This window comes from Misgurnus anguillicaudatus, chromosome 21, assembly GCF_027580225.2.
Source record: "Misgurnus anguillicaudatus chromosome 21, ASM2758022v2, whole genome shotgun sequence".
Lineage (NCBI taxonomy): Eukaryota > Metazoa > Chordata > Actinopteri > Cypriniformes > Cobitidae > Misgurnus > Misgurnus anguillicaudatus.
This window is the reverse complement of record NC_073357.2, coordinates 27,223,901-27,249,997: the sequence shown is the minus strand read 5'-3', so window position 1 is coordinate 27,249,997 and position 26,097 is coordinate 27,223,901. Positions and strand designations below refer to the sequence as shown.

Genomic DNA, 26,097 nt, shown 5'->3' with positions numbered 1-26,097 from the left:
GGTTGGTCGATGATTGATCTTGGTTGGCTATTGAAGTTTGTGACTAAAAGCAGTCTTTTAAACCCATTTGGTAAATAACTTATGTAACCTATATTATGGTGTTTTCAAACTTTTTTGATGGCATGGACACCCACATATGATGAACCTTTCCCAGACAATGTTTAGATTAATCCAATACTAGGTCTTAGTTATATTAGAACATTTAATAAGTTTTAACAAACATACCTTACAAAAAAATACTGGTGTGCATCAATAGCAATGATACAGTGAGGAAAATCATGGAGGGGTCTGAAATTGTCATCATAGGTGCATGTCTACTGTGAGAGATATAATCTAAAAAAAATCCAGAAATCACAATGTATGATTCTTTAACTATTTATTTGTATGATACAGCTACAAATTTGAACACCTGAGAAAGTCAATGTTAACAATGTTAAGAGAGACACACAAAATGTGCAGAGCAGTGATACTCCAGGACTAGATTTGAGGACCAGTGCATTATTTGATGAATGTCTTGACCTGTCTTTCAGAGAATATCTTTCAGTCCATATTCTATGTACCTGAACTGTTTTTTAGGCGGTTTTAAGGATTTTCACTTTTAAATAATGTGTAACAACTGGAACAACTGGTTTAAGAAGAACAAGGAAAGACATTGGGGGTTTAACCGAAATGAGGGTAAGTAAACAATGAGAAAGTTTTAGTTTTTTGGGTCAACCACCCCTTTAATACTTTCTGTATAAAAATCTAATAAGTTTTTCTAAATCTGAGTAGAACATGTGTTTTATTTCATTTCACTTGTCATTAATTCAATTATATCATTCATTTACTGTATTTTTATCATTCACTTTTATTCTTATTTTTATTATTCTTTACTGTTTTTATACTGTAGTTACTTTCCATGAGTCTTCTTTTAAATTTATAACCATCGCCAAAGTTAGTCAGACCATCAACAAAGTTAGTGCGACCATTTGCAAAGTTAGTCAGATCATCAACAAAGTGTGTCAAACTATTGGCAAAGTTAGTCAGACCATCAACAAAGTTAGTTCGACCATCAACAAAGTTAGTCAGACCATCGACAAAGTTAGTGTGACCATTTGCAAAGTTAGTCAGACCATCAACAAAGTTAGTTCGACCATCAACAAAGTTAGTCAGACCATCAACAAAGTTAGTGCGACCATTTGCAAAGTTTGTCAGATCATCAACAAAGTGTGTCAAACCATTGGCAAAGTTAGTCAGACCATCAACAAAGTTAGTTCGACCATCAACAAAGTTAGTCAGACCATCGACAAAGTTAGTCAGACCATCGACAAAGTTAGTCAAACTACTGGCAAAGTTAGCCAGACTATCAACAAAGTTAGTTCGACCATCGACAAAGTTAGTCAGACCATCGATAAAGTTAGTCAGTCTATCGGCAAAGTTAATAAGACCATCTACAAAGTTAGTCCAACCATCGACAAAGTTAGTCAGACCATCGACAAAGTTAGTCAGACCATCGACAACGTTAGTCAGTCTATCGGCAAAGTTAATAAGACCATCTACAAAGTTAGTCCAACCATCGACAAAGTTAGTCAGACCATCGACAAAATTAGTCAGATTATCTGCAAAGTTAGTAAGACCATCGACAAAGTTAGTCCTAACTTCTACAAAGTGAGTCAGACCATCAACAAAGTTTTTCCGACAATCGACAAAGTTAGTCAGAATATCGGCAAAGTTAGTAAGACCATCGACAAAGTTAGTCCGAACATCAACAAAGTTAGTCAGACCATTGAGAATGCAACTAAGATTATTTGATAAACCATCTTTATTACATTTAATATATCACTATAGTCAATTCCTGGAGAGAGAGATCTAGTCAAACTGTACTCTTACTGGATCTATAATATCTGCAAGTCATATCTGTAGTTGGATCTATAATTTGCCAAAATAAAAAATGATCAATTTAATAAAAAACCTTGGTAACACTTTACAATAAGGTTGTATTAACAACTAGTCCATAAATTAACTATCAATGAACAATACTTCTACAGCATTTATTAACTTTAGTTTATGGTAATTTTAGCATTTACTAATACATCTATAAAATCTAATGTTTAAGCTGTTAACCTGCACCATGAACTAACATGAACAATTGTATTGACATTAACTAACATTAACAAAGATTAATAAATGCTGAAAAACGACAGCGTAAGTTCATGTTAGTTAAAGCATTTACTCATGTTCAGTAATACAACCTTATTATTAAGTGTTAACATAACCTTTAATTAAAACCTTGAGATGGAGACCTTCAGAGATTCATATCAGCATTAAAAGACAATACAGCGTAAACATAACATTAAACATTATTAAGAAAAGCAATATAGAATAAAATAACAAGATAGAATGAAATAAATAAAACATACAATTAATATACAGCATATAAAAGTAATAATAAAATAATAAAAATAAGAATAAAAGTGAATAATAAATGATACAAATAAATGATTGATGATATTGAATTAATGATATAAAAAATAATGTAATATGAAATATGTTTCTGTTCAAATGTATTATTTGACTAAACCTAAATCTTGACTTAACTAAATCTTCTACCTTATGTGATTTGCTTACAATTAATTTAAAACCACCAACCCACATTATACAATGAAATGCAAAGATGCTCAGAGAATCAGAACCACAATTATCCAGCCAATACTGATCAGTAAAGCTATCCTTATTCAGGTCTGCCGAGCCCTGTCCAGCAGAAACCTGAAAGTACAGCTGCCCTTTTGGCTCCAACTCAAAGGTAGCTTTACCCTTACAAAAATATACTACAGTTAAAAAAACATGGTTACTGTGGTAAAACCAATGTTACCACAAAATAACCATAGTTTTGACAACCATGGTTTTCAAAAACCATAGCTACACCATGGTTAGTGTGGTAAAACCATGGTTTTGATGATAGTAATCAATACACCAAAAAAGCATGGTTACTACAATTTTACAAAAAAAAATTGTTAATTTTCGTAAGGGTATGGGAGCAAGTAAGCAGTTCCCTCTATGAGTGTTTGGAACACATGAGGGGTGGCAATAAGCCTTATCCTCTATTTAATCCCAAAGGAAGCATGTCATGGACTGTGGTCCTGTTCTGACTCATCATTCATTATAAAACCACACACTAATGTGCAGGGGGGACATTTTAGAAGCAGGTGATCAGATGCCAAGCTGCCAATGAATGTAAATTTAAGAAAAGTTTGTTTTTTCAGTAAGAAACACACTTTACATGACTTTATAGGAAGTACAAGCTATTTTGGTCTCAGTATACACAAACAAAAACATAAAATGTTTATTGCAGATACTTGGAAAACATCATGTTGATGTCAGGCTCTCCAAGGACAGCAATTGAAAATGTCTTGTCCATCTGCTGTTCAGAATGGCTGACGAGTGCAAACAATGAGCGCAGTTTACCATTGCGTAAATATTATGATATATTTCATGTAGTTTGGCAAATGATATTTTTAGATTATAATTATTTGTCATTCAACTCATACAAACTAATCATAGTTCTGATATAGTGAATGACATAGTGACATAGTAAATACAGGCTCTTTAATGATATAAAACTATATTAACTCTATTAACTTTAAATTAATTTAAAACAATTTAATTCTTAAAAAAACTAAGCAAATTATCTAACATTGGCGTGCCCAAATCTACTGAAACTATACAAATTGACAATGCAAATAATTTATAACGTCACATAATTTATAACAACTTATATACACTTGTAGAACTAAAATCTAATTCAAGAGGACTTTTAAACTCTTCATGAAGTGTGTTTTACTATCCGTTCTTTAGACAAACAGGAAGTCGCTGAGATTCACCAGACCAAAGTAGCCATTGCTGATCTGTTCAGTCCTTACAAGCTGCTGCGGTGATCGAAAAATTTGGCATCGATTATTTCTGCCTGAACGTAATGTTTTCCCGTCTAAAAGCGGACGCGATGATGCCCTGGCAGGCGTACATTACAACTTTATTATTGTCTTAAATTAAGACTGCTAGTGTTTTTTTGTAGCCACATTGGCTGTCAATAATCAGGTGACGTTAAATCAGGAGTTTGAACAGTAGAGAAAATCAAACTCTTTAGCAGGTCCAGTACCAGGCCTGAAGTTCTCTCCTCCTAGCGCCTCACAAAACGGCATTTGTCTTTCTTATGCGTTTTATTTAATTCACTGGAGTTTAGTTTTCCGAACACTTCGTTGAGTTTTGAAGATGGAGACAGACAAATTTAACTATGTTTATAGTTGCGATCTGGACATAAACGTCCAACTGAAAATGTGAGTATGTTTGTGGATCTTAGTCATTGTTTTGATTGTAGCTGTCAAACCAGCAGAATGTCAAAACAGACCGAGTAACAGCTGAGGTGTTTTCAGTATTTAACTGGACACATTGCATCTTACATAGACATGCGTTACATGCAGTTTTTTTTATCATAATATTTTTCTAATATATGTATTGCGCAATCGCACTTCATTTAAGAATCACGTGCTCGGCGCGCGTTGTTTATCTCCTGTTACATTAAGAGCTGCAGATGTCCTGCTTATTTTAACAATATGTACAAGTGCACTACATAAATAAAAATCTTAAAAACTAGGGGAAATGATTTGCATATACAATCAGTTAATCATATCTACACCTATATAATATAATACACTTAAAAAGAAGCTGTTACTTGGACTGGGAATCTAATAAAAATGATGTATGTATACATTTGGTACCATTATGTGAGGTACTAATATGCACTTCTTCAGTACAATAGTTTCAAAGAGTGTTGGATGTTAAAGGTTCTTATGGAACCATGCAGCAATATAATAAAAGGTTAATCAATGGCATTGAAGCACTTTTATTGTAAGAGTGTAAATAAATTAGTTAGTTTTAATAAATTGTGAAACGTGGATACTTAATAACTGCTGTAATTATAAGGGGGTCCTTGGGAAAGGTTTCTTTCGTGTAAGTGGTCCCTGGCCCCAAAAAGTTTGAGAAGCTTGTCTAGATAGTAATAAAGCAGCAATCGTTACCACAAATTGCACATCTCTAAATGTAGAATTTTATTTTAAATATGGAGATACCTTCTTTTATAGAACATTTGTTTTGCGATGTTTACCAAAGCAAGCACCATGATTCAGAAGAGGAGTCCGATGAGAGCTTTTAAGTTTTAGAGTGTTCATCTGCCTATTGACATCATTCATTTTCCTGTTGCCCTTCATCTTAACGAGTCAGTCTTGACTCTGTGCATCATAAATAAAGGTCATAAATGATTCCTCTGAGCGGTTTGTTGAGGGCTGTTGTCGGTTTAATTTCATTGCATATGTTGCATTACGTTAGAAGGAGAGAAAAATCCCATGGTGCCAGTAAGCGATCTTGCGCAACGCATCATGATAGGAGAGAAACTGTAAAAGCCAAACTGCATAAAGAAAAGTTATTACGTTTTCAAACAAGTTGTAGCCAACTACAAATTATTAAATAGTTAGAAAGTTTAGAGAAGTGGATCCCAATTTATGTCAGTAACTACTGTGTACTTCATAAGACAAAGCATGTTATACATTACTTATTTCGTAGGGTTTGGGTCATGAGAGTAACATTTACATGCAGGCGAAAATAAAGCAATAAGCCCCAAGAAGCAGTGGTTTACCAGTGCATATAAAATGCACTGTAACCCCACTGCTTCGCGGGACTTATTGCTTTCATAAAACGGTTACTTCATACATAGCAGGAGTTTATAAAATAAAACACAAATAAGTTGTAATTATATTAGTACAAATATTAGTCTTCCGCCAAACAAAGTAGTTCCTCAGAATCAAGTGTGGATGCAGCAGAGCGCAGTTCACAACCAACAAAGACACAGCAAAGACACAATGAAAATATGATTTAAGACTGTGGTGTTTATTTTTATAAATCAACATTCATCTAATTTAATTTATACATTAACATTTATATCGTGCAACTGTTGAAGTGATGATCAAATATGCTAAGTTGGATGCTTAACTCTTTCCCCGTCAGCGTCAAGTTGCCACCCAGTTTTAATTTAATGCCTTACAGAAAAATTATCTTCTTTAAATAAACATAAAATATCAAATGAAAGAACAGACCATCGGCTTTCAAACAACAACAACAAAAAACGTTTGTCCTACCTTCATTTGTTCTCTTATCAGTTATCACCTCTCAAATTTTCAGCTAAAAGCGGAGATAATTCCATTTTTGTGAAGAACTTTTGTAAGAGATCAGATTCAGAGCCATCAAAACTTACACGTCACGCTAAATCCACCACAACGCTGTTGTACGAGTGAATGCGTCAGTGTTTAAGTTGGGTAAGATTGCCATCTAGTGGACAATAGCGGAAATATCAATTTAAGACAAAAACAACCCAGAGAACGTTTTCTCTTTATTGACGAAATGACTCAACAATATTTATTGACATTTATCTGGATTTCGCCATAATTGTGCAAATGTAGAAAAATAAAAAAATGATTAAAGACTGTGGTGTTTATTTTCATAAATCAGTATGTAGCAACAGTGGCGCAGTGATACTTATGTAATGCGGTCTGAACCGTGGGGTTACCGGGGTATTTTATCACGGCTTAGAACGCGTTTCAACCAATCAGAATGAAGAACCAGAACGAGCCGTTTTATGATGACTAACTTTTAACACACGTACAACTAAACGTGATAGTTCACCTAAACAAGTAAAATTGTAATTTACTCACCCTTAAGTTGTTCCAATCCTATACAAATGTCTTTGTTCTGCTGAACACAAATGAAGATATTTCTTCTTATAATAATATAAGCAGTTTTAGAGCACCATTGACTTTCATAGTAGTGTAAAAATAAAGGACGTCAGTGGTGCTCCAAAACTGATTGGTTACAAACTTTCCTCAAATGTCTTCATTTGTGTTCTGCAGAAAAAAAAACTACAGGTTTGGAGTGATTTAAAGGTAAACACTACAGTTTTTCAATACTTTACTATGTTCTTACCTCAACTTATAAATACATACCTATCTTTTTTCAATGCGTGCACTTAATCTTTGTACAGCATGTTGTGAATGTGTTAGCATTTAGCCTAACCCTATTCATTTCTTAGGATCCAAACAGGGATGAATTTAGAAGCCACCAAACACTTCCATGTTTTCCCTATTTAAAGACTGTTACACGAGTAGTTACACTAAGTGCTCTTCCACCATACAATATAGCTCTCATTTTTTATCCGCTTAAAAAAACGCCACGTTTTATTATGTGCCACCACGCTTACTCGTGTAACTACTTATGTAACAGTCTTAAAATAGGGAAAACATGGATTTTGGTGGCTTCTAAATTCATCCCTGTTTGGATCCTAAGAAATGAATGGGGCCAGGCCAAATGCCAACACACTCACGACGCGCTGCACAAAGACCAAGTGCACGCACCGGAAAAAGATAAGTATGTACCAATAAATCTAAGTTGAGGTAAAAACATAATAAAACATTGAAAAAAGGTGGTGTTTTCCTTTAAGGGTGATCAAATGATGACGGAATTTTTATTTTTGCATGAACTATCCCTTTAACCACATTTAAATACACAGTAGTTAGTTACGTTTTAAAGAGCTCAGATGCAAAATCCGCTAAAAGCCACCTCCGTCACCAAAAATGAGATAATGATATTAACCGAATGCTCTCGGCACATAATGTACATTCATCAAATACTTTCGAATTCCCTTAATCTCGGCCTCAGGCCATTCAGAAATACAGCTTTGTTGGAAGAATCAATTAAACCCCGTAGGGATTTTTCCGCAATGGTCTGATTTTTCTGCTTTTTGAACTCTCAAAGTGGCGGAAAAACGTTGACTTGCATTATATAAATCACAAAGCGTCGCAGTTTCTGCATAATATCTTCTTTATTGTTCTACTGAAAAAAATGTCCCCAACATATCGGATGGCATGAGAATAAGTTTATAAACACCAATACATTCTCATGTTTGCGTGAACTGTCCCTTTAAGTGCACAGAAGAAGAATTGGATGAACGGCTGCATGCATACATCAAGATACAAGAGTTTTTGTACCCGGTGAAAGTATTTTGCAGAATTTTGCACTTTTTAGTCTTCTAACACTTGATAAAGATGTCATACAGTATTATTTATTACATTATTATAGATGTGTTAATGAAAGTTTGTATATCACTCTACAAAACCAAGCAGAAGTAGCATTTCATTCAATTCTTGCTTTTGCAGAGGAAGTTTAGAGGGCAAGAGAGAGCAGAAGAGTTATAAATCTCTGCTGGAGGATCCCATGCTGCGCTTCTCAGGACTCTATCAGGAGAGCTGCTCTGACCTCTATGTCACCTGTCAGGTGTTTGCTGAGGGCAAACCTCTCGCCCTACCAGTACGAACATCCTACAAGGCCTTCAGCACTCGATGGAAGTGAGTACTGTAGCAGTGAACTCCTGTGTGTTAGTGCCAAGTAGATCTTATGATTGTCAAAACAGAATTTAATTTTATTAGGGATGTCCCGATCCGATCACGTGATCGGAAATCGGCCCCGATCACGTGGTTTCAGACTCGATCGGAATCGGACGTTACCTCCCGATCAGGACTCGGATACATATGCAGGGTTTAAAATCCATTAAGGTCTCGCTCTGCTCCTCGCCAGTGTACGCGCTGCGCTGGTGCATGTGAACTGATAAGAAGAGAATAGGCTTGTTCGACTTCATGCAGCGCCACAAGAACCGGCAGCCGGATGAAGTCAAAGTTCCGCGAGAGCGATTTTAAAGCAAACTCCTCCGTATGATTTCGCGGATCACTCTCGCGGTAGTTTGACGTCACCCGGCTGTCGATTGTTGCGGCGCCGCATAAAGTCGAACAAGCCTATTGACGTGCTTTCATTCATAGGCTTCACACTCGTGCGTGCAAGGAACCCACGACAAAACCGGGTTTTTACCGCCCATTTAAACGACGCGTTGATCGTTTTTGTCATCATGTGCTCAGACGCAGCTCCGCGTCTCACTCAGAACCTCAAGAACGCGCATTCGCGCAGGATACTGTAGAGATGAGAGATAGAGAGAGAGGTAAGAATGGTGCCCACGTCGAGAAAACTTAATAGATGTCTAGAAACAAAGTATTAAAGTATGTATAGCCATGTCACTCATCTCATTACAATATGTTAACTAGATAACTGGATACAACTAATTGTATAGTTTAATAAAATAATGTATTTTGATTATACAGATTAATTACGACCTAACTATAGTGATTTTATAACTAACTGCTGACCAGCTTAGGGAATCTCTATGGCTATTTTATAAGACATATTGCTGAATCAGTATGTTGTTTTTCTTGTTAATTGGGTCTTTTTGGGTAGCCTATCTTATGTCTAGAATTAGTCAAGGAGGTTGATTCTTATAACTTCCTTCAAAGTTTGATCAATTGTGCATAATGACATGTGCAACAAATGCATATAGGGTGTCAGACTCATAGATTTGCATAATTTAAAGTTCAGGTTTTAAAGTTTGGGTATACATGTGGCACAGCTTTAAAACTGAAACTTATAAAATCCTATCAGAGGTCCAAAATGTCATTGAAACACACCAGTGGCTTTGCTGTCATCAGGATTAAACATGTTACCCCTCGAACCCTCCCTCCCAACAGAGCATCCCCACAAAACAAATCCCAATTTAACCCCTGTACATATACTATATATATTCTCATTATTTTTTAACACATCTGTAGTTATGCGCTGGCACAGAGTTCTTTTGACTCCACACAGAAACAGCAATGCGTGCGGCATGACATAAGAAACATCCTGGTTCTGTTTTTTTTCGCTCTTATTTATTCTTTTTTTATGTATTATAGAAGTATCGGATCGGGACTCGGTATCGGCAAATACTCAAAATCAAATGACTCGGATTAGGACTCGAGGGCAAAAAAACCTGATCGGGACATCCCTAAATTTTATATTAAAACCTTTCGTGACTCACATTGTTATTCTTGGCTTTTTCTCCTCGCAGTTGGAATGAGTGGCTTAGGTTGCCAGTGAAGTATCCTGACCTGCCTCAGAGTGCCCAAGTGGCTTTAACTGTGTGGGATGTGTATGGACCTGGCCGTGCCACACCTGTTGGGGGTACTACAGTCACCCTGTTTGGGAAATATGGGTAAAGGCCTAATGTTTACAAAAAGCCTGTGAACTTTTAACTTTAGTTAAACTAATAGTTAACCACAAAATAATGGCCTGTCATTGGTCGAATGTCAAAAACCAATTTAAAAAAAACAACTTACTGATTTAAAGTGATCAGTAAGGCCCCATGTTTAAATGTATTGACGTTTTATTATTATTTCACATCACAACATATACATTTTCGGCTAATCCCTAAAGATAAAATAGCAGTAAAAATTAAATTTATATGAGATTGTTTAATCTCTTGTAATCCAGTCCTTCCAGAAAAACGTTGAGTTTTTTTTTGTGATTGTTGCGCGCAAAAATCCTTGATCTTGCGGCACGTTTTAGCTATGGAATATGTGGGATATTAATGCAATTTTATGCGATGAAATTGCGTGAACTTGCAAAAACTGCGTGAACTTGCAAAAACTGTTTACAGTTTTTCATTGATGTTCACGTCGCATAATTACTAGGGATGCACCGATAGGATTTTTTTACCGATTCCGATTTAAACAGACAACTTCTGGCCGATGCCGATACCGATATTAAACACTTGTATACAATACTATACAGTTGGTCTATTAGCTAGTTTATTTCTGCATCAAATTATTTTTACTGAACATGGATTGGATCTAATTAACATTCAACTGACCAACATAATAAGAGAGGCACAAATTAAGCTAAAACAAATATAATAAGACAGCATGACAACCTTCAAAGGTGGTTTTTGCTATTCAGCATTTATTTTATTTACATCATTAGCTCATTTTTTTACATATAATGGATTTCTTTATGCAGTTAATTAATAAACAATCGGTATCGGCCTTTCTCGTGCTATTGCCGATATGCCGATGGTTTCAAATTCATCAAAAATCGGCCGATAAATATCAGTGGCCGATACATCGGTGCATCACTAATAATTACATCACTTAACATTTCCATGAAAACAGGGGACATGGCTGCGCATGTGTGAAGAAAATGCAAAATTTTTCAACTTTCTGGTAAGATATTTGTGACTTTTTGCTAAGAAAATGCGGGGATTATGAAATCATGCAAGCCGGCATATTTTGCGAGGAGAAATCTGCAATTTATGTGGCGAAAGTGCGGCGTATTAACCTCTTATGGAACGGCTGAAATTCCACAAGGGGGCGTATTTGTTCCTCAGACGTTGCACAATAAACATGACATCCGAATATTTCATTATAAATCATGAATGAAAAGTGAGATTCGAACGAATGTCCGTTAGTGAACTAATTGTATACACTATTTATATCGTAATTTGGTCAGAAACGTCAAGATTGTGAGATGAACAAATCGTTTTGGATTAAAAGGCCGCCCGGTTCAGGTAACTAACAACTAGATTACAGTTTTATGACTGCTAAAAATCATATTATGCTTTGTGTGTGCACTTAATGGAATCCCGAAAGTCTAAGCTTTACAACGATGTGCCGCATGACTGTATATTTTGAATATTTAATGCTTCAAAGTTACAATGACGAAATGCAGCCTCACATGCAAATGAAGGGATGTACCGTGTACGGCACAGTGTTCCTTATCAGGTTAAAAAAATGCGGCCACGCATAAATATGCAGACTTTGGCTGATTATGCACTGAATCATGGGATCACATAATCACGTTTTTCTGAAGAGACTGGTAATCTTAATTATAATCATAAGTGTCAGTATATATCTTAAATATTTTGAAGGAGTTATCTATTAAATACAAGCTCAGTGTGTGGTTAATACGTTTTGAAAAGACAAAACTGACATTTTAGAAAACTACTTGTGTATTTAACGAAAACACCAATGTTTTTAAATATTTTACCATGTTCTTACCTCAACATAGATGAATTAGTACATACCTATCTTTTTTTCAATGCGTGCACTTAATAATTTTACAGCGCGTCGTGAATGTGTTAGCATTTAGCCTAGCCCCATTCATCCCTTAGGATCCAAACAGGGATGAATTTAGAAGCCACCAAACACTTCGTCACGTTTTATTTTGTGCCATCATACTTGTGTAACTACTTATGTAACAGTCTTTAAATAGGGAAAACATGGAAGTGTTTGGTGGCTTCTAAATTCATCCCTGTTTGGATCCTAAGGAATGAATGGGGCTAGGCTAAATGCTAACATTATTCACAACGTGCTGTACAAAGATTAAGTGCACGCATTGAAAAAAGATAGGGATGTATTAATTCATCTAAGTTGAGGTAAGAACATGAAAAACGGTGGTGTTTTCCTTTAAATTTCCATCTTTCTATATCTTTCTCGCACTTCCAGAATGTTCCGGCAAGGCATGCATGATCTGAAGGTGTGGCCGGGCGTCGAGGGTAACGGTAGTGAACCCACCAATACACCAGGAAGGACCAGCAGCACTCTGGCAGAAGACCAGATGGGCCGTCTGGCTAAGGTCAGTTGAACGATAGGGAGCAGAAAAGCCAAACCGAGACAGCAAGAGGAGAAATATGCCTGTGGACGGATATTGTACACAAGGGACTTGTTAAATGAAAAGAGGGATGGGTGGACGAATAGACAGATGAATCGATGGATATGCTGCTTGTGTTTATAGGTTGCTCAGTTTGTGGAAAGAATGAGAATTGGGAATGTTTGTTGTTGAATGGGCGTGTGCGTGTTGTAAAAGGACATGTTTTAACTGCCCTCTGTTCCAGGGCCCAGACCTGGAGATACTTAGTGACGTGAGTATAAGAGAAAACAGGACAGGAATGCTGATTGTGTGTGTACATGTGTATGAGTGTGAACTTGTGTGTTTGTCTGGTGTATATGTGGGCAAGACTGGTAATCTATTTGGGTATTGTTTTATCTGACCCACATTTTTACAAATATGTTAAATATATATATTTTACGGTTTTGGACGCTAACACTAACATTTTGGACTTTGCTTGATTTTATTTGCTATTTATTTGCATCTATTAAGACTTTTTAAAATTATTTTGTTTTAATTGACAGCATGTTATCATTAAAGCTTAACCTGCAATGTTCTCTAAAAATAATGTTGATTTCTTATAGGTATTAAGTGTAGCCCGTAAATATAAGTTTAGCTTATGACTTTTTGTGCCCTTTAGTTGAGATGTGTTATTGTACTACTAACTATATCTAACTGTTTGTTTAGAAAGGGTTGAGTCATCTTGTGTGCTACTACTTTACATTGGCATCTGCTGACTGACTTGGCTAATGAGTTTATTTTTTTGTGTAAGACTTTAGTGGCTGTCACATGATTGGCTTAAGGTTTGCACACAGACGTTCTTAGGGTTGCTTAAAGTTTTTCTCCGCTTTGTTTGCGTCTCTCTCAGCTAACAAAAGCTCATCGTCAGGGTCACATGGTTAAAGTGGACTGGCTGGATCGCTTGACGTTCAGAGAGATTGAGATGATCAATGAGGTGAGTGGATTTGGTTTTCTTTACTCACTATGTAGAATCCAAAAAAACTAAAAACCACAATCATGTCAAATTAAGTTGATGTATAAAGTGTGTTTGTTTTCTCTGCAGAGTGAAAAACGTAGCTCTAATTTTATGTACCTCATGGTGGAATTCCCCCGGGTCAAAAGTGGAGAACGAGAATACAGCATTGTCTATTATGAAAAGGTAAATGCGTTGGTGTATCTTGGATAATACTTGGATAAGATCTGCTTGGTCTTCATTGATTGTGCTTTAAAGTAGGTTTCAAAATGTCTCTTTTTGATTCCTTAAAACACCCTACACTCCTTTATGATGCATGATGTGTATGATGCATGATAAATATTTTTCCAAAGACTGTTGAGAAAAGGTTTCATTTTGTAATCTTTTAAAGAGCACCTATTTCATTGCTAAAAAACAATGGTATTTTGTGTATTTTGTATAATACAATGTGTTTGTGTGGTTTATGGTTAAAAAACCCAAATTTTTTCCCACATACCGTACATTTTTGTAGCTCCAGATTACACTCTCCTGAAACGCACAGATTTGAAAGCTCTGTGTCCCTGATTGACCAGCTAAGTTGTATGTTGTGATTGGCCTGGGTACCTCTGACGTCAGCAGGAAATGTGACGCTCCTTACCATGTTTGAAAGATTCGCTCACAATGCAATGCTGTCAGGAGTTAACTTACAGGCTGTGAGCCGAAGATTGAGGAATTATGATAATGTCGGTCTTGTCTACATCACCATTCTCAGGAAGTAAACTGTTGCATACAATCCATGTGTTTGTTGTAGTCCAAGAAAAGAGATTTACATTGGAGACGATAACTCGCACCATCGTTTACTTTGGGGTTTGTACCTTTTGCATATCGTTAACATGTACTAATACACACTTACACACCAAAGGAAATTTAAAAACATGAATCGGATAATAGGTGCTCTTTAACAAATTGTAATAACTTGCTGCACTTTTTGTTCGTTTAACGTCACCTATCCCTCTCAAGAGTAGAAAATAATTTCAATCAGTAGCCAAAGACACTGTATTAGGCTAAAATTACAGGTAATTCCGTCATTCTAATTTCTTTCCAATGGTTAACAATAAAATATTGCTGGTTAATGCAAATGCTTCATTAAAGGGCAAAAAAATCTAAATTACCCATGATTTACTCTAGATTTAATCTATTATATTTTAGACGAACACAATATGAGTTATTTTAGTAGTACATGTCCTGGTTCTTCCGAGCTTTATAATGGTAGCAAATGGTGCTTCTGATTTGAAGCCCCAAAACGTCCATCCATCCTTCACAGAAATAATCCACACGACTCCAGTGGGTTAATAAAGGCCATTTGAGGGCAAGCAATGCAATTTTTAAGAAAAATATCTATATTTAAAACTTTATAAACTATAATAACTATATTCCATAGTGTCAACATTTCAGGAGAGAAGTAGAGCTTTGGCAAACCAGCCTTAAACTTGTAAAAAACGCCAAATTTTACAATCCAATCAGTTTAAGATGGATTAAATTAAACTCCGCCCCACTTTTCATTCACATTAAAAATGCTGTTTCGCGTTACAGAATAAATTGGTGAAAATGTTAAATCATTACTGGGCCAAATTAAAGAGCACATTGTCCGATTCACTTTTTTAAATTTCCTTTGGACGATGACGCGAGTTATCTTCTCCAATGTAAATTTCTTTTCTTGGACTACAACAAACACACGGATTGTAGGCAACAGTTTACTTCCTGGGATTGCTGATGTAGACAAGATCGACATTATCATAATTCCTCCCGCTTTGACTCAGAGCCTATAAGTTAACTCCTGTTAGCAACCGAATCTTTCAAACATGGTAAGGAGCGTCACTTTCCACTGACATCAGAGGTATTCAGGCCAGTCATAACGTACAGATTATCTGGCCAATCAGGGACACAGAGCTTTTCAAATCTGTGCGTTTCAGAAAGAGAGTGAAATCTGTAGCTACAAAAACGTATGGTATGTGGAAAATAATGTGTTTTTTTTACCATAAACCACGCAACCATATTGTAATATACCAGATACACAAAATAACGTTGTTTTTAGTAATGAAATAGGTGCACTTTAAAATGAACTGTGTCTCACTTGTTAAAATTCCTCATTTAGTAATGTACATCATTAACCTGGTATTGTTTAGTGCAGGGGTGTCCAAACTCGGTCCTGGAAGGACTGTGTCCTGCAGAGTTTAGCTGGAACTTCCCTCAACACACACTCCTGCCTGAAAGTTTCTAGTCTGCCTTGTAACCCATACCAAAATTAACCATGTTTTTCTTGGGGTAAAAGTGTAGTAACCATGTTTTTTTAACTGTTGTAAAACCATGGTTAATTTCGATAAGGGAAGACCTTGATTAGCTTGATCAGGTGTGTGTGATTATGGTTAGAGCAAAACTCTGCAGAGACACCGGCCCTCCAGGAACAGGATTGGGTATCCCTGGTTTAGTGACTTTATGTTCAGTCCATCTCTATGCTCATCTTTCTCTTCAGGATGCAGATGATTCCTCACCTTTGCCAACCAGTTCAGATATTGTGAAAGTTCCTGACCCTCAGATGTGCATGGAGAGCTCAGATCAACACAAACACAAAAATTCTGTGAGCTGATAATGTTTTTATTTGTTATGTAATATAATGACGTTTATGCTCTGTTGCATGGAGAACCTCGTAGAGAGTAAACACCATAAACTGGCTCGTAGTTTACGGAGTGGACCATCTGACCACGATCTCAAACCTAACGCAGCCACAAGAGATCAACTCAATGTTAGTGATAAAGAGTACTCCAGAGTACCTGTCAAGAGATGTGTGTTTATGTACTGTATGTAAATAAATGTGCGTCTATCTGTCGTAGATCATAGTGAGCTACCCACCAACAAAACAGCTGAGCTCAGAGGAACAGGATCTTGTTTGGAAGTTCAGATATTACCTTACCACACAGGAGAAGGTGGGTGAATACACACGGGTAGCAGCTTGGTGTCTCTACAAAAACAGATTTAGTCTTATTTTATGTTTGATTTGTGGATGTCATTGTGAATCTGCTTTCAGGCCCTGACAAAGTTCCTGAAGTGTGTGAACTGGGATCTGCCACAAGAGGCCAAACAGGCTCTGGAGCTGCTGGGAAAGTGGAGGCCGATGGATGTGGAGGATTCCCTGGAGCTGTTGTCCTCTCAGTTCAGTAACCCCACTGTCAGACGATACGCCGTCGCGAGGTTGCAGCAAGCTGACGATGAGGTACATTTTGTGTGTTTGTGTATGTATTTGTGTTTGTCACATTGTGCCTCACATGCTTTTGTTTTTTATTAGCAGTGTTAGGTTATGCATAATTACACTGTTTCCAATATACATGGGCGTCGACACTAAAAAAAGTGGGTGGGTTCAAAACATTTACTGGAGTAGATGCCATTTTTCTGGTGCCTTTTAATTAAACAGTTGCTACACGCCTAAAAGCTTCAAGTTGTGGTCGTGCAGCAAAAGTAGTAAAAACACGAAATGGAGTTTAAAGGTGCGGTGCATGATCTCTGAAAGCCAATGTTGATATCTGAAATACAAACAAACACGACCCTACTCTGACTCCCTTAAGTGTTTTCAAAAATCATGCACCCCACCTTTCATTTATATGGACTCTAAATGACCCAAATGGACCGGATTTGAGGAAGCAGCAGCGTATAAGTTAAAGCTGTAGCTAAAATGCGGAACAGAGTTTAATATATTAGGTTATTCGTCAAGTGGAATGGATTTGACTGATGGCGCTCTGACAAGTCAACAGACATGTGCGTTAAATTTAAGAAAAAGCGAGTGGGTGCAATATCATTGGTCTTAAAAAGTGGGTGGGTCTTGTCCCAGCCACATATAATGGTTCTGACGCCCATGCCAATATGTGTATACAATAAATTACCGAAAAATTACAACTTCCATACCTCTCTCTATCTGTAGGATCTTTTAATGTACTTACTCCAGCTGGTGCAGGCATTGAAGTATGAGAACTTCAATGATATCCAGGGTGGTTTGGAGCCTGCCAGTAAGAGAGACAGCCAGGGGGGTCTGGGAGAGAGTTCAACACTAGGAGATCTGGACAGGTCAGCTATAACATCAAACATGTGTTTTTATTCTGACATGTCAAAATGCATCTCTTATTAAGAAATAAGTACATTATATTTGCATGTAGAATATACAGAGATCTTATATTATTTGATAGATCAAAATGAAATTGCTGATCCAAACACCCAAATATTTATAAATGAAAATCATGGAAATTGTCAGGGGTGCACAAACTTTTGCATATGACTGTATATTTATATTTATATACTGTATATAGTGAATTAAATATGTGTGTTTTTGTAGTTCCCAGATGGTGTCCACAATCACAGTGATGCCCACCTCACAGAAAGGCAAAGATGGAGCAGATGGTGAAAATCTAGAGGTGAGTAAACACAGTTAATAGATAAATAAACGCGTATTTGTGGATGGTCTATGCATTGTAGATGTAAATCTTGTCTATTATCTGTTTTTATAGCAAGATCTGTGCACCTTTCTTATATCACGTGCCTGCAAAAACTCAACACTGGCAAACTATTTATACTGGTGAGTAATTGTGTTAACACCAGAACTGTAACTTTGTAAAATTGTATAAACTATTACATTGTAGCTTGCCAGTTCCACATGCAGGCTTTAAAAATTATGAAAAGTTTGGTTTTAATTACAGCTGTCTTCATTAGTAAAGCTGTATGTGTGACATGGTCTTTTCCTGCAGGTATGTAATAGTGGAGTGTGAGGATCAGGACACACAGCATAGAGACCCAAAGACCCATGACATGTATATCAATGTAATGAGGAGGTTCAGTCAGGCTCTGCTTAAGGTATCTTATGCACCAAACAAGTTTCTCATGACAAGGCATTTATCTGTTGACGCTGAATGTACAACTGCTGTGTGGCCTGGCACCACTTCTACCAAACAGAAGATATTTGAACAGTTAAAGGAAAACACTACCATTTTTCATTATTTTACTATGTTCTTACCTCAAATTAGATGCATTTAGTTTGCGGAATTTTGACCTCGATTCGCAGTAACATCATCACTCCTGACTACTCCCCCTTTCGCTCAAACTTTTGTCAATATTACCACGTGCCGAGTTCGAAGTGCTGCAAACCGGGTGCTCTTCCGCCATGCACTATAGTTCTCATTTTATATCCACTTAAAAAATGCCACGTTTTGTTTCGTGCCACCATAATAACTCGTGTAAGTACTCATGTAACAGTCTTTAAAGAAAACATGTTAGTGTTTGGTGGCTTCTAAATTCATCCCTGTTTGGATCCTAGGGAATGAATGGTCCAGGCCAAATGCAAACACATTCACAACGCACTGCACAAAGACAAAGTTCATGCATTGAAAAAAGATGGGTATTAATTTGTCTAAGTTGAGGTAAGAACATAGTGAAATATTGAAGAACGGTGGTGTTTTCCTTTAAAAGAGCAAAAAATGTCCTGTCAATTACGCTTTTATGGCAAAATTTTATGATTTCACTTTATAAACACACATGTTAATTACATAATGTATTGAATTCCTATTCTGTTTAATAATAATTAAAGCAATTAAGTATACATTGGCAAAGGTGTAAATGGATAGTAATAATTGTGTCTGTTATCAGGGTGATAAGTGTGTGAGAGTGATGCGCTCCCTGCTAGCCGCTCAGCAGACATTTGTAGACAGACTCGTGCAACTCATGAAGGCTGTTCAGAGAGAAAGTGGAAACCGCAAGAAAAAGGTATGAAACACTGTAATGTCAATCACAATGAATTAGTATTAATTCAGTGCTAATAACTGTGGTAAGTTTACAATTTGTTAAAACAATTACAGCATCTATCTACTCTGTATTACCTTAGCTTAACTAATGTGCTGTTGTTCATTGATAAATCATTAAAACATCAACTGATGTTACTTTATTAAAGCATAAATGTTTTACTGTAGTGTAGAAAGAAAGTAAACTTAAATGCTTAAAGGAACACGCCGACATTTTGGGATTTTAGCTTATTCATCGTATCCCCCAGAGTTAGATAAGTCCATACATACCTTTCTCATCTCCGTGCGTGCTGTAATTCTGTCTGACGCAGCCTCCGCTAGCTTAGCTTAGCACAAAGACTGGAAGTGAATGGCTCCAGCTAGCATACTGTTCCCAATAAGTGACAAAATAACGCAAACATTTTCCTATTTATGTGTTATTTGTATAGTCACACCGTGTACAAATAACGAGGTCATATGAGACAAAAACATCTTTTAACCGTATACATACTGGGAACTATATTCTCTGAAGACGAAGCACTGCTACTTGGGCGGAGTGATTTGCACAACTCTGACCGAACTCTCTGCTCCTCACCAGGGGCTTCTCGGGTGCTGCCTGCAAATCACTCCACCCAAGTAGCAATGCTTCGCCTTTTGAGAATATAGTTCTCAGTATGTATACGGTTAAAAGATGGCTCATATGACCTTGTTATTTGTACACGGTGTGACTATACAAATCACAACACATAAATAGGAAAATGTTCACGTTACTTTGTCACTTATTGGAAGCAGTATGCTAGCTGGAGCCATTCACTTCAAGTCTTTGTGCTAAGCTAAGCTAGCGGTGGGTGTGTGTCAGACAGAGTTACAGGACGCACAGAGATGAAAAAGGTATTTATGGACTTATCTAACTCTGGGGGATACGATGAATAAGCCCCAAAATGTTGGCGTGTTCCTTTAAAGAGGACATTTCACAAGACTTTTTTAAGATGTCTAGTAAATATTTGGTGTCCCCAGAGTATGCATGTGAAGTTCTAGCTCAAAATACCATATAGATAATTTATTATAACATGTTAAAATTGCCACTTTGTAGGTGTGAGCAAAAATGTGTCTTTTTTGTGTGTGTGTTTTTTTTATGCAAATGAGCTGATCTCTGCACTACATGGCAGTGTCGTGGTTGGATAGTGCAGATTAAGGGGTGATATTATTCCCTTCTGACATCACAAAGGGAGCCACATTTCAATTACCTATTTTTTACATGCTTGCAGAGAATGGTTTACCAAAACTAAGTTACTGGGTTGATCTTTTTTATATTTTCTAGGTTGATAGAAGCAATGAGGACCCAATTCTAGCACTTAAACATGGAAAAAGTCAGATTTTCATGATATGTCCCCTTTAAATTCATCATCATATAATTCTTTGCATCTTTTCTCTCTGTCACTCTTCAGACAGAGCGGTTACAGTCTTTATTAGCTGACAATGAAAAGGTGAACCTGTCAGAGATCGAGCCCATTCCTCTTCCTCTAGAACCTCAGATCCGCATCAAAGGCATCATACCCGAGACTGCCACGCTATTCAAGGTATAATTTGTATACATTCATATCAATTACACAATGGCCCACATGCATCGCTCACCCCAAGAACTTGTTTCTCTTTCTTTCAGAGTGCTCTGATGCCCGCTAAGCTTATCTTCAAGACGGAGGACGGGGAGCAGTATCCAGTCATCTTCAAACATGGAGATGACCTGAGACAAGACCAACTCATTTTACAGATTATTTCACTCATGGACAAGGTCTCATCACACACCCTTGGAAAAAAAAACACTCATTCTCATGGTGTCCCATCTTTAACCTAATGAGGACATCTTGTAGACTTACTTTGCTTTCATACAAATGTGACCCACAGAAGTATAGCCAAACCTATATAAACCCCTTCTTTAACTTATTTATCTCTAACAGTTGCTGAGAAAAGAGAATCTGGACCTGAAGTTAACACCGTACAAAGTTCTGGCGACCAGCACCAAACATGGTCAGTATTTTACTTAATGTGTGTGTCTTAAAGCAACAGGTCTGTCGCGCAACCCTCATTTCACACATGAAGCACTGAATGCTGCATATATTATTCTCTACAGGTTTTATGCAGTTTGTGCAGTCAGTGCCTGTGGCTGAAGTTTTGGCCACAGAAGGCAATATTCAGGTAATATTAAATCTGGTAGTATCATATTTACTGGTTTCTAAGGCCGTAAAGTTTATTTTCTTGGTTTACTGTGTCCATAAAGAGTTTCTTTAGAAAACATGCTCCAAATGACAAGGGGCCGTACGGCATCAGCTCTGAAGTCATGGACACGTATGTTAAAAGCTGCGGTGAGATTCACTTTATGTGCATTATCCATTTATGTGCATTTATTTAGTAAAGCATGGTATACTTATATAAAGATGAAGATATTATGAACCACCTTTTGAATGTTTGCCAGATGAGGTACAGTACTGTGCAAAAGGCCGCCATCACCAGCTCTGTTGTTTTAGCAAAGTTTAAAGTTCATCCATATTTTTTATTCACTCTTTTTTTTAAGATTTAAACAGAAAAACTATTTTCAGAACTAAATGTATTCTTCAGGCATCAGTCAGTATTTAGTGTGACCTCTCTTAAACACATCTTGAGCTTTTTTGAGGAGACTGAAGTCATTCGATTAGAATTAGAAATTAGGATTTAATTTTATTTAGGTTTAAGAGATCCTGCAGTTGCCTGCTATTACTCAAGTGGAAGTGGAGTTTACCCTAAATACTTGACACTTTAGCTTATACTTTTATCCTGTTTTTAATACTACATACACATTTCCTGTATTTTCTGGTTGTATTCTAATAAAGAGACTGAGAAATAATTATATATGATCACTATACAATTGCAAAAACAACAAATCTAATGGTAGCATGGTGGCCTAAGACGTTTGCACAGTACTGTATGTGTGTGCGTGAACTTTAAAATGTGTCTTTGTGTCCTTCATGTCTTTAGCGGGCTATTGTGTCATCACCTATATTCTTGGGGTGGGAGACAGACATCTGGACAACCTGCTTCTCACAAAGACTGGTACCCGCAGTTATAGATAACTGTATGATAATCATCCAATGAAATGCTTATAAATGCCCTGACTGGTCTCTCTGGCTTGTAGGGAAGTTGTTTCACATAGACTTTGGATATATTTTGGGACGTGATCCTAAACCTCTGCCACCACCCATGAAACTGAGCAAAGAAATGGTGGAGGGAATGGGGGGAATGCAGAGTGAACAATACCAAGAGTTCAGGAAACAGTGTTATACCGCATTTTTACACTTGCGCAGGTGAGTTACACACACACACACACACACACACTAGAAACAGATACAACAGGTCTTATTACACTAGCAAAGCCTCTGGAAAGGTATTGCTTAACAATGTTGTCCTGTAAAAAACATGTTATTAAAGCATTCCCTTTTTTGTACTCATGAAGACAATGCAAATCCAACATAACATACAGTAAATCAACTGTAAACATTTTTATAAAATAAGTATATTTCATTAAATGAATATATATTAAAAAAAATGTATATATACATATACCTGTAGCAGGGTTCCCACGGATCATGGAACATCTGGAATATCATGGAATTTTAAAAAGTCTTCCAGACATTGAAAGTCAGGGAATTTTATGTATTTTTTGTCCAAGTCTTGGAATATCACGGATTTTGTTTGTCACTTTAAATTTTAGTTTGCATTTATCAAAATGTTATCCGTTTGTATAATTGTGACGTTGGTAATGCCGTTTCCGGGTGACACTACAATCTAAACAGCCGCTTCTTGACATTGTTTATTTATTTCACCTAGTTAGGCTTCATTTTTATCAAGTAGTCATGGTGTACATAAACTTGTCAAGCTGACACATCTCAGATATACATTATGAAAATTCATCTTTTTGTCAGCGAAAGTCAGGGAATTTGACATTTGGCATGGAGTGGGAAACCCTCATATAGGATAAAATGCATACATATACATCAAAATATGGAATAAAAAATAATAAATGTAATACAACATACAGTACATGTATACCTACATTCTCGGGTTATAGACACACATACACTGGTTTCCATGTTGTATAGGGGCTTCCCATAGACATAATGGTTTTTATACTGTGCAAACTATATTCTATCCGCTTGTTAAGTCATGACGTAAGGAATGCCGTTTCCAGCTCCAAGCCCCCACATTTAAACAGCCATTTATGAGCACTATTTATTCATGGCACACATTTAAGTGAAAATGTTATTAACTCGCGTGTAAACTGCAGTCTCAGGCTCCCAGAATCAAAGACAGCAATATATTAATAATTCATAAAAAATCCACGTCCATAAATCCATGTCTGGTCATCTCGGATTTTATATATATATATATATATATATATATATATATATATATATATATATATATATATATATATATATATATAATATGATTTTTTGTTATTTCTCTATAACATCTGTGAGCGGTTGGACCCGAAAGCAGCGCATGACGTCAGACTTTACAACCGGATACCCTAACCCTTTCAGAAAACTTTGCTATTTTAATTCTGTATAATTTAAAAGCTTGTTTTTTCATGGGGACCAAAAATTGTCCCCACAAGGTCAAAAAAATGCTAGTATCTTTGTGGGAACATTAGGCCCCAACAACATCAATTGCAGTGAGACTGCAGGACTGTCTGTGAGCCAACATTTCTGACACTATTGGAGGAACAGGCATATCACCATCAAAATGCAAAAATGCAGTTTGTTTTATCTTGCAGATACTCCAATCTTATTCTGAATCTCTTCTCTTTGATGGTGGATGCTAATATTCCAGACATTGCACTGGAGCCTGATAAAACCGTGAAAAAGGTTTGTGTGTGGTCCTCAACGTTCACTCAGACCTCAGAGATAAACTAAAAACCCAACAATATTATCTAGTACACTGGTAAGTTTTAACCTGTACATTCTTTGTCCGCCCACCACAGGTTCAGGACAAATTTCGATTGGACCTCTCAGATGAGGAGGCGGTGCATTACATGCAGAGTCTGATTGATGAGAGTGTAGGAGCGCTGTTTGCTGCAGTGGTTGAGCAGATACATAAATTTGCACAGGTGTGTGTGTGTTTATATATGTCTCACATCCCATATGGTAAAAATATTTTCAAAAATAATTTTAAAAATATACAAAAATATTTGACACCAGTTTATTTTTGGCAATTTTTCATATTTATATGGTTATATTTATAAGTTACAAACCTGTAAACACAACAGGTTTGAAAAGGTTAAAATAAAGTATATTTTCAACTACAAAAATGTACTTTATTTAATTTTATTCATACTTTACAAACTTTTATTTTTTGGCCAGGAAAAATATACAGTACTGTGCAAAAGTCTTTGTTTGACCACCACCACCAGACTTGTTATTTTAGAAGTTTTAATGTCCATCCATATTTATTTTTCAGTTTATTTTATTAAGATACAAACAGAAAATACAATATGTATAAAAAATTACATTTTCAGGACTAAATGTCATCTTTAGGCATCGTCATTGTTTAGTGTGACCTCTGTTGGTACTAAACACATCTTGAGCGTTTTTGAGCAGAATGAAGTAAAAAGCACTAATGCCTTTAAAATTAGAAATTAGGATTTAATTTTATTTAGGTTTAAGAGATCCTACAGTTTCCTGCTATTGCTTTTAGGGAGTTTACCCTCAAAACTTGAAACATCAGTTTACATTTGTATACAGTTTTTAATATTATATACACATTTCCTGTATTTTCTGGATGTATACTATTAAAGAGACTGAGAAATAATTATATATGATCACTATAACATTGCAAAAACAAATCTAATGGTGGCATGGTGGACTAAGACTTTTGCACAGTACTGTATGTTTTCCCATATGGGTTGTAAAATTAGAAATATATTTGTTGCCCCTGAAATACATTTTGAAAATTCAAAAATATATTTAAACTATATATTAAACTTTACTTTCTACAAAACTTTACTTTCTACAAAATGTATTAAGCATATATTTAAAACATATTTTTGGCCAGAGACATTTTTTTCTATATAGGATGTCATCTTAAGCAAAAACTTTTTATATAAATGTTTACACTTTATAATTTACACTTTATTCTTTACCAACATAATTCACATAAGATATAAATTAATTTACTCAATATATTAACTAATAATTCAGTAATAATAGGTTTTAGTTTAATCTACTATGTTAAACAAACAAAGAGGCACAATAACTGGCTGTTATAAACAACAAATGGCCAAACATATACATACATTGCATTGGACAATAATGTCAGTAATACTTTATGCTTAACTAATACTTTTTTTGGCATAGCATTGGATAATAATTTCACTAATACTTTGTTCACAGTATTGGCGCAGATGAGTTGATGTCATGGAGGCTGGTTCTCACAATGCGCAACAGACCGATGGACTGCAAACACAAGAGAATGTTGAGAAAGAAATGGACTGGTGCCAAGGCCATGCGTTGCTATATCATGTACTCACCATGAGCTGTATATAATATTTAAAATTGTAATAATTAACTTCATGTACAAAAGCCAAATAAATATTCAAACTTTAGCATTTGTCTGTTTATTGGTCAGCTTTATTTTTTTACACTTACGACGAGTGCCATATTTAGACAACTTAAGACTGTAATAACAATAGGA

At 36.2% G+C, this 26,097-nt stretch overlaps 1 protein-coding gene across 2 annotated transcripts; it reads left to right on the top strand.

The window, feature by feature from the left end:
- The first annotated feature begins 3,884 nt into the window (after nt 1-3,884).
- On the top strand, nt 3,885-26,008 carry pik3c3 (phosphatidylinositol 3-kinase, catalytic subunit type 3). 2 transcript variants are annotated; one of them, XM_073859937.1, is made up of 26 exons: nt 3,885-4,313; nt 8,238-8,426; nt 10,010-10,153; nt 12,441-12,570; nt 12,830-12,856; nt 13,472-13,558; nt 13,667-13,762; nt 16,089-16,164; nt 16,258-16,358; nt 16,447-16,539; nt 16,641-16,826; nt 17,529-17,671; nt 17,937-18,015; nt 18,109-18,176; nt 18,346-18,451; nt 19,241-19,357; nt 20,820-20,951; nt 21,035-21,163; nt 21,330-21,399; nt 21,503-21,567; nt 21,650-21,734; nt 22,384-22,458; nt 22,541-22,709; nt 24,182-24,272; nt 24,389-24,514; nt 25,797-26,008. In XM_073859937.1, exons 1-26 carry the CDS (start codon nt 4,249-4,251, stop codon nt 25,809-25,811), a joined length of 2,664 nt encoding a protein of 887 aa, XP_073716038.1. In that variant the 5' UTR covers nt 3,885-4,248; the 3' UTR covers nt 25,812-26,008. The 2 variants fall into 2 exon arrangements, with proteins under 2 accessions (XP_073716038.1, XP_073716039.1); XM_073859938.1 differs by lacking the exon at nt 12,830-12,856 and having other exon boundaries at nt 3,886-4,313.
- The last annotated feature ends 89 nt before the right edge of the window (nt 26,009-26,097 follow it).

Bases quoted from the DNA above. Each gene is read 5' to 3' on its own strand.
- pik3c3 (XM_073859937.1), top strand. From the start codon at position 4,249: ATGGAGACAGACAAATTTAACTATGTTTATAGTTGCGATCTGGACATA. The intron at 18,177-18,345 runs GTGAGTAATTGT...CTTTTCCTGCAG, and splicing joins CTGGCAAACTATTTATACTG to GTATGTAATAGTGGAGTGTG. The intron at 19,358-20,819 runs GTATGAAACACT...GTCACTCTTCAG, and splicing joins GTGGAAACCGCAAGAAAAAG to ACAGAGCGGTTACAGTCTTT.